This window comes from Vulpes lagopus, chromosome 6 (genome assembly GCF_018345385.1).
Source record: "Vulpes lagopus strain Blue_001 chromosome 6, ASM1834538v1, whole genome shotgun sequence".
Taxonomy (NCBI): domain Eukaryota; kingdom Metazoa; phylum Chordata; class Mammalia; order Carnivora; family Canidae; genus Vulpes; species Vulpes lagopus.
The window spans coordinates 5420964-5429972 of record NC_054829.1 but is presented as its reverse complement, the minus strand read 5'-3'; the positions used below and the strand labels follow the sequence as shown (position 1 = coordinate 5429972).

The following is a 9009-nucleotide window of genomic DNA, read 5'->3' as shown; positions in this document are numbered from 1 at the left end:
GGGGCCGTGACCCTCTTCCCGGTGACCCCCCGCACCCGAAACAAGCACTGTGCACCCACCACAGAGGCTTGCAAAGAGCCTTTATTTATCTAGCGCAAAGTATACACTATCACAATCTTCTGTTACTCCTTTTACTAAAATAGTTCAAATCAATGTTTTTACCACACTATCAAAAGTTCTTTTTCTCTCCCCAAATCAAAGTGGTTCAGTGGAAGGTAGAAACGGGCACACCTAGAGCCAGGGAGGGGCTGGCCCCGGTTCTCACGGTGGTCACCCACCACAGGAAAACAGCATGGCTGACGGCCCGGGGCCGGGAACCAGACGTTCCAGCCCAATTCCAGAAAGCAGCACAAATACTTCTCCCCACCGTATGAAAAATATACACCTCTACCGCTCTGCAGTCATGCATTTAGCTTGTTTCTTAAAAAAAAAAAAAAATCAGTAGTATGTATTTTGTTTCCTCTCAAGTTTCCAAGAAAAAAAAAAAGGTCACTTTTTTTTCTCTTTAAACACTGATGTGTAGCTAATAACTTTTGGATAAAAACGTGCCACCCTAAAAAATGTGCTCAGCAGATTCTGATCCCAGGCTGGCCCTGGCCGCCTGGGGTGAGGCTGGAAGGGTGACATCCATCACAGTGGGAACTGAAGCCGCAGTACAGATGTCACACTGGGCTTCAAGATCTGGAATCAGAGCGTATGAAACGTAAAGGGACCTTTATGAAAGGGCACCGGGCTGAGCGACACCCCCGCCCCACCGTGTGCTGCTGCAGCTGAGGCTCCAGAGGGGAGGAGGCCCCCCATCCCCTACACACTCACTGGGGTGCGTGCTGGCCCGGCCCGTGGGCTCCCACCGCCTGGTGCGTCCGGTCAGAGGCGCTGCTGGCTTTTTTATTTTTATTTTTATTTTTTTTGACAGCTTATTCTGTTAGGTGACTGTCACAGGTGCAGGGTACAGCTCTGCCCCTGAAAGCCGCCCCGTGCAGTCGGCTCAGGAATGCGAGCAGCGGTGGGAAGGAGAGGTCGCACCTGGCCCTGCTGCCTCCATGGCACACAGGAGGGTCGGGGCAGAAGCGCTCCTGAGCCCCGGATGCGCCGCCACAGGAGGGCCGGGGAGGCTGGGGAGGCCCCTTCGGAGCTGTTCTTCCCTGGCTCAGTCTGCAGGAGACCCACAGATACCAGGAGCCCTTACTTATTGCTTAGGTTCAGCGGTGGCCGAGCCAGCCTGATCCAGACATGACACACGGGCTCCCGGATGTGGCTTCCGCCCAAAACGGGACCCATCATCGCTCGGGCTGCTCTGCGGTTCTTTGGACTCCAAGATCCGGGGGGGCCTCCGCCGCCCCCCGCCAGCTCACTGCCCACTAGGGCAGGAACTGCCTGGTACATGACCAAGGGGGTTCCCCCAGCTTCAAATGCACGCCCCTCGCGACAAGGAGCTCGCACGTGACCTGCTGGCAAGCCCCCTCCAGGAAGAGCCCAGAGCTCCCTCTAACACGCGGGACAAGCGGACATGCCTGTCGCCGTCACCAGCACCCACTTAGCACTCCCTGGGCACAGTGAGGGCTGTGAGCCTTTCCCCTGAGAGCGTATGACCCAAGGGCGCCGACGGCCACAGGTGGCGGCAACCACATGGTCCCGCTGGGACTCCAGGTGCAGGCTGGCCCCCCGCACCCCCCCAACTGGCCCCCGTCCCTCACACGGGCCTGGACGAGGCCTGCCCACCGCAGAGGCGGCCCCCGGGCTCTGCAAGTGCTTGCGGCACGGAGCTGGGCACCACTGACAGCGGAGGAAGCCTGTGGGCCCCAGTGGCACCCACAGCACTAACGGTGACCTGCCCCACTTCCCAGCGTCCGGGAGCTCGTCCATAACGCGTCACCGCCCACTCACCCTCTGGGCCTCACTCTCCTCACCAACTTCACTGTTCCTCTACCGCACTCTACAGTTTGTACATGGGCATCTACACCGCGGGTCTCGGATCCCGCGCCCTGCGAGGAGGGCCTGATGCTGTCCCTCCTCCAGTGGAGGACCCTGAGGCTCAGAGAGGAGAGGGGACAGCACCTATGAGGAGGCCGCAGGGTCCCCAGCTCCATCCAGCCCGGCCAACAGCGCCTCTGCAGCAGGTGGACCTGTGGGCCTGCGTGCTGTGACCAAGCCGGTGGCCCCGGGGGTGAGCTCGGCCCAAGGAGCCCGAGACCTCGTTCTCCCACCAGGCGGCCTGGAGAGGCCGAGCGCCTCGCTGAAGGTCACCCACCAGCCCCCGCCCCAGCCAGGTCAGGCTCCTTCCGGCGCAGCCAGAGCTCTCCCATGTGCCAGCCCACGCAGCTCCGGCCGCAGGGCCCCGGCTGGGGCCAGGCCCCGGGGGACACCAGAGGCCCAGCGTGCCCAGTGCTGCCCACCCGCGGGCGGAGAGAGCTGGGGCTCAGCCCGGAGACCCTCCACACCGCCTCCTACCTCCCGGGCCCACCGTGAGCCACAGGAACGGGATGCCTCAGGCACCGGGCAGGAGGCCCCAAAAGACAGGGCACAACTGCACAGGGTGGGGGGGCTGGTGCAGCGAGCGTGCGTGAGGGCGCTGGGGGCAAGAGCCCCAAACCAAGCGGCAGCCTGCAGCAGGGAGCTGGGTACAGGGGGTGCCAGAGGAAGGGCCCCGGAGTCTCCGCCAGCCACAGACCCCGAGCGCGTCCACGTTGGGGACCCGGGGCCCAGCGAGGGGGCGTTCGGGCCGCGGCAGGGGGGCGAGGAGTGGCGCCCCCGCGTCGGTGCCGCTGCCGGTGCTCTGTCCGGAGCGGGTGGCAGCGGGGGTGGAAGGCTTGGTGGGGCGCCCCTCGCCCAGGCGGCCCGGCGTCTCAGGGTGGCCTTCGGCCTCTGCCCGTGGGGCCGCTCCGCTCGGGGGACGGGGGCCCCCCGCGGGCCGCTGTGGTGGAGGTGGCCCGGTGGCCGCGCAGCGTCCTATGTACAACTCTCCACAGGGCGGCTCGGCCCGGGCGCCCCGCGGGGCCAGTCACGTCCCCGGACGAGCGGCCCTACAAAGGCCCCTTGAACTGGTTCCCAGACAGGTGCTGCCGGATGGAGGGCTTGGAGCTGGCCGCGTCCCCCAGCTTCCGCCAGACCACCTGTGGGCGAGGGCGAGGGCGGGTGAGCGCACATGGGCCTCGGGCTCTGCGGAATCACCCGTGTCCCAGGGGCCGGGGATCGGGGGGCACGGGGGAGCTGGGGGGCTGGGGGCCGGGGGGCTGGTGGCCAGGGGGCCGGGGACGCAGGGGAGCGGGGGGTCGGGGACTCGGGCTCGGCCTGGCAGCTGTCCAGGGGCCTGGAGAGGCCGGGCTGTGGGTGTGCAGAGGCCTGGCCCCGGGAGGCCCAGGACACAGAGATGACACAGAGATGTCAGGGCGCAGAGATGACACACCCGGCCAGGCGGCTCAGGATGACGCTCCCCCGTCCTGGGCGACCCCAGCCTTGCAGGCCCTCAGAGCAGAGGGCCCCCCGCCTCCCCTCCGGCCTGGCAGCACCCGTGTGGCCGGCAGCCAGCAGGGGCCACGGCACAGGACATGCGGGGTGAACGGGACCAGTCCTGGGGGGCCGGGGCGGTACTCCGGGGACGGACAGGCCTGCGAAGGTCAGGGCCCCCACTCTGGGGCAGGTGGGACGGGCAGTGGGTGAGGGCGGGCCGGGCTGCCCAGGCTCCAGGGCCTCCCCCCGCCAGCCCTCCGCGACCGCGGCCCTCCCCCGCGGGGACCCCCTGCCCGCCCTCCAGCCCCGCCCGCGAGGCGCCTCACGTTGCACATCTCTCGGACGATGGCCTTCTCCTTCTCACTCAGGTCCTCCTCACAGCTGTCCTGGAGCTGCCGGTCCAGGTTCTCGTGCACTTCCAGGACCTGCGGGGACAGGCCGCAGGGTCAGCGCGGGGAGGGGGCTGCACACGGAAGCCGAGGACCCTGAGCCGCCGAGTCCCCGCCAGGGTCCCCGCTTGTCCTCTACCCCCGCCCCAGTGACACTACACAAGGGGAGCCGCACCCCCGCAGCACCACTGGGGGCACAGCTGGGGATGGGTCACCTGGGAGCAGGGAGGACAGGTGGACCCACTCAAACCCAGGGTCCCCGGCTCAGATGAACGGACACAAGGACAGCACCCACTTGGCCACGTGGGATGAGTGTGCGTGTCCCGGTCACTGCCCGCACGGGCACGAGGATGCTGTGTTGGTGCAGATGGGCATGCACACATGTGCGGGGGGGGGGGGGGGGTAGGCACAGCCCGCGACAGACGTGGGCGGGGTGAGCCAGCTCCCCAGATGCCAGGCGGGGGTCTGGGAGACCTGGGAGACGGGAGCTTCAGTCCTACCCCCACCCTGCCCGCTACCCCCCACCCCAGCCCAGGTATCAGCTTCCCGTTTCTGCGATGGCAGACAGGTGTCACACCTGCTGCTGCCAACTGACCCCTCCGAGTCCCTCCCCAGCAAGGAGACCCGGGCCTTCGGGGCTGCTCCCCTCCCCCGCCACGGACAGATGAGGGCCCCCACCCTGCCGCTCAGAGCAAATGTGGGGCCCCAGGTCCCCCCCTGGCCCAGGGATTGGGGGGCCTCGAGGGAGCGGGAGGGGGGCGGGTGGGCAGGGCCCGGCCCTCACCTTCATCGCGTGCACGACAGCCTCCGGCTTCTGCCCTGCGGAGTAGCCGGCGGAGGGGGGCGAGGACAGCTCAGGCACCGCACAGGCTGGGCCCTGGGGAGGGACAGCGCATGTCTCAGCCAGCCCGGGCTGGCTCCAGGTGGCACCACAGGTGTGACCAGCAGCGCGGATGGGCCCGATCCCAAGGGCCAGCACCCACGCGGGAGGGCACGGGCTGGTGAGGCAGGAGAGGAGGCCGGGTGTGAGGCCTGGGCCAGGGCAGAGGACGGAGGGGCAGCCCCACGGATCCCACCCTGGCCCGCAGGCTCCTCCCCGCAGCCCACCTGTGAAGTCTGCTACCTGTTTCCCCGAGAAGGTGAGGGCGGCTTAGGGAAGGGCAGGGGCTGGCACAGATCCCCCAGCCAACCCCGGGCATGGGGGCTGCCTCCAGTGCTGCCACCCTTTCCCCCAACACCAGGGGAGCAGGGCAAACTAGACTTCACCCCCACCCCAGGGACACTCTTGTAGCCCTGAGCCCTGCCTCCCAGCCCTGAGCTTCCAGCCCCATCTGGTCACCTGAGAGATGCCACCCCATTAAGCAAACACTAAAAATATAATAATATAACACATAAAATAAATATTAAAAAATAGATAAAATCTCAAATAAATAAAATATTCATGTATTTTTAAAAGAGAGAGAGATGAGAGCACAAGCAGGGAAGGGGGAGAGGAGGGCCAAGGGAGAGGGAGAAACAGGCTCCCTGCTCCCTGCTGAGCAGAGCCCGACGCAGGACTCGATCCCAGGACCCTGAGATCATGACCTGAGCCAAAGGCAGATGCTTCACCACCTGAGCCACCCCAGGTGCCCCTCAGCAAATACTTTAAATGGCAACCAGGTGTCCAACTCCCCCCAGCCTGGGGAGCAGGGGACCAGGCCAGGTGAGGAAGGGATCCGGCCTTCTGGGGTCAGGCCCACCTACGTCAGGGGCTGCGTGTCTGCCCAGGGTCCCCAGCATCTTTTCCACAAGGGCTACTGGCCCAGGTGGTGTGCCTCGGGCTGTAGGGGGGGGGCCCCATGGACGGAGCACCCAGACCAGGACACAAGGATGGGGCTCCCCGGGGCCAACAGAAGCCAGAGGCCAGAAGGCACTGGGAGTGGGTCTCAGGGGAGCCAGCAAGTGCCCCAGCCAGCGTGTGCGCAAGCAGCAGGGAAGGCCAGGGAGCTCGTCCCTCCTCTGAGTCGTGGTTTCTTTCCCAATCACTGAACCCCAGTGACCAGGCCGACTTGGTGAGCTGGTCTACGGGGCCACCATCCTGGGATCCTGCCCTGCCAGGCCACGCTGTGTGGAGACCCTCAGAGCCCAGAACGTCCTGCCGTGGGCCAGCTCCTCTGCAGCCTCCCCATCTGCCGGCCCTGCCCGGACCTTTCCCTGGCTCCACGCAGAGGATGGGGCCCCTAGCGTTGGGGGCCAGGAAAGCTGGGCTGGGGCCAGGCTCTGTGGGCTGTGACCTGAGGCAGGGCCCAACCCACTCTGTGCCTCAGTTTCCTCATCTGGGGTCCTCGTGTCCCAGGCTGTGTGCAGAGCCCTGGCTTGCTGTCCAGCGGCTGTTTCCCGAACTGCAGCCCACGCTGCCTGGTTTCTGGGCCCAGGCCAGATCTGTCATGTGAGGAAAACCAGAAAAGGATCCAGGGATTCTGGAGAGGCAGGTGGAAGGCAGGTGCACGTCCTGAGGCCAAAGGCTGGCTCCCCAGGCAGAGGCCAGCAGGGGGCGACAGCCACACACGTTCAGCCCTGGGAGACACAGGTGCCCGGCCCTGGCACCTCTGGCCTCCTGTCCCATCTGTACCTGGGGTTCCCTGATCGGAGCTTCCCTTTGTTCCCTGATCTGGAGCAAAGGCAGGAAGGAAGCCAGGAGCGGCCAGGCCCGTCTTTCCCACCTCACCAGGCTGCCACGAGCCACGATGAGGCCTATGCTGCACGTGTAACGCGTATAAGGAGTAAACGCCGTCGGGACGGGCACAGCTCCCCCCAAGGCCCCGACACGGCGGGAGGCTTCCCCCAGGCCCACCCTGCTGGGTGCCTGCAACCCTCCGATGCTAGGCTTCTCCATCCCCACTTGACAGATGAGGGTAGGATCACGGGCCCGACAGAAGGCCAAGGCCAAACCGCCGGTAAACAGCGGAGCTCAAACCCGCTCTGTGGTTCCAGAGCCGGTGCCAAAAAGAGGGGAGGCCAGTGTGTACCCAAGAGAACCGAAGCCACATGTCCCCACCAAGACTCGTCCACAGGCAAAGCGGGCAAACAGCCCAGATGTCCAGCAACTGATGAGCAGATCAACAGCCGTGGTGCTTCCACACCACGGAAGATCGCCCGACAATGAAAAGGAACAAGGCACTGACGCAGCGCAGCGCAGACCAGCCACCAAATCACGGCGCCACGCAGACGCGGCCACTCACGCAGGATCGCGTGTCATAGGATTCTGTTGCTAAGAAATGTCCAGAACAGGCAAATCTACGGAGGCACGAGCACATCCATGTTTGCCCGGTGGAGGCTGGAAGAGTGGGGAGAGGTTGCTAACGGGTGCAGAGCTCCTTTGTGGGGTAAGGAGATGTCCTACTGTGATAGTTACACAAATCTATAGACATGGGAAAAGCCAGTGAAGATCATCCTCAAAAATCAAGTCTGCTGACCAAAAAAAAAATAGGCAGGGAGACCAGTCTCCCCCAGGGACCTGTCAACAGCCCTGATCCTGCTCTCAGGGAGCTGGTGAATGCAGCCCCCTCCCCTGTCAGCTCCTTCCACAGGGCTCTGAATCCCAGATCCGGCTGGGCACCCCTGTGCCCTGTGCCCCACAGCCACCTGGGCCAGAGAAGGCCCTTGTGGGGGAGAAGCTGGGGGGCCCTGGGCAGACACTTAGCCCCTGACTCAAGTGGACAGGTAATGGGGAAAGTGGAGAGGGGCAGAGGGAGGGAGGCTGGGGACAGCCAGCCCGGCAAGGAGAGGGTGGCCCCACCCCACAGGGTCATCTCTTCCACCTCGGGACCCTCTGACATGTGCACTTCCTGCCCTCGCCCACCCTTGGCACCTGCAGGTAACCTTACAGAGGAAATGCCAGGGGTGGGAGAGCCTGTGCCCCAGAGGGTCCTCCCCATAAAGCCCTCACTCACCCTATGGACCCACGTGCCAGATGGGAGCCCCCCAGGGCCCACTGAGGGCTTGCTGCCCTGTGAACACCCCCACGAGGCCGGGCCTCCGAGCCTCCACCTCGGCCCCAGCAGCCTTCGCTGGCTGCAACTCCCAAAAGACACCCAACCCTCCCTATGCACCCCAGGGACCTGCCCCCCAGCTTTGGGGCTGGTTCATGCTGGCCTTGGCCACTCAGCCCGGAGGGCTCTGTGCCAGCACCCAGGACGCACCCACTTCAGAGCCTACAGATAGATCCTGAGCTTCAGCACACAGCACCCGTAGCTGCTGGCCACCAGCGCTCCCGCGGAATGAACAGAGGGGACCAGCAGAGTGGGGGACTGAGGAGCCAACCCCCACTGGGGCACCCCGGGCTTCTCGGGGCCCTCGGGCATGAAGCACGCGGAGCCTAGCTCCGCCACAGGCTCCTGGATGACTATTTGGATTATCTGCCGCTGGCAGCCCCAGCAGCTGCATTCCTGGAGGTGTGCGAGCGCCCAGAGCCCCTGGCCGGCAGCCAGCAGGGCCCCAGCCTGAGCCGCCAGCACCAAGGCCCGGCGAGGCCTCAGGGCGGCCCAGGGTCGTCCTTGCCCACCGGGGCCGTGGGGAGAGTCCGGGCCACATCCCGCCGGGCGGAGAGACCGCAGGCCAGCCGGCTCCCCACTGCCCCCTGGGTAGCCAGGCTCCCGGCCGTGCCTGCGGGGCTTGCCCCTGCCCTGCAGCCCAGAGCGCCCAGGCAACGCCGCTGCCCCTGGGGGCGAAGCTCATCCACACAGCCCATGCGGATCAGGTGCTTCACGGGCGGTCATTTTAAGCAAGTTCACAGATCTGTGCAATCACCCCAAAGAGAAGCCCTGGCCCCATCAGCAATCCCCACTCCCCTCTGGCAGGCCCTTGACAACCACTAACTTGCAGCGTCCACCCGTGCATTCCAGACGTGTCACCCAGGACTGACAGACACAGCTACCCACAGGGAAGGGTCCTGACCAGCCATCCGCATCCCGGGAGCTGGCCCCCCGACGCCGCCACCCCTCCCTTTCCCAATCAGGGCAGCCCAGAGCCCAGGCCGCCCCTGGAGGACCCCGGTGACAACCAGCATACAGCGCAAACTTGGGCTGCTCCCGGACCCTCCGTTGCAAAGCCCGGGTGGTGTAAATGCGCTGCACACACATGTAGACCCCAGCCGCACCCCAAGCTCTGCCCAGGCAGCCTTCCCCACCCA

General features: G+C 65.4%; 1 protein-coding gene across 4 annotated transcripts in view; it reads right to left on the bottom strand.

Moving 5' to 3' along the window:
* Positions 1-63: 63 nt before the first annotated feature.
* CCDC85C (coiled-coil domain containing 85C) overlaps positions 64-9009 on the bottom strand; it is a 77078-nt gene continuing 68132 nt past the window's right edge. For all 4 annotated transcript variants that reach the window (XM_041758667.1, XM_041758668.1, XM_041758669.1 and 1 more), the window contains exons 4-6: positions 4624-4716; positions 3777-3875; positions 64-3113 (exon numbers count right to left, since the gene is read on the bottom strand). In XM_041758667.1, coding sequence (XP_041614601.1) covers positions 3024-3113; positions 3777-3875; positions 4624-4716 — 282 coding nt within the window. In that variant the 3' untranslated portion in view covers positions 64-3023. The remainder of the gene's footprint in view (positions 3114-3776; positions 3876-4623; positions 4717-9009) is intronic.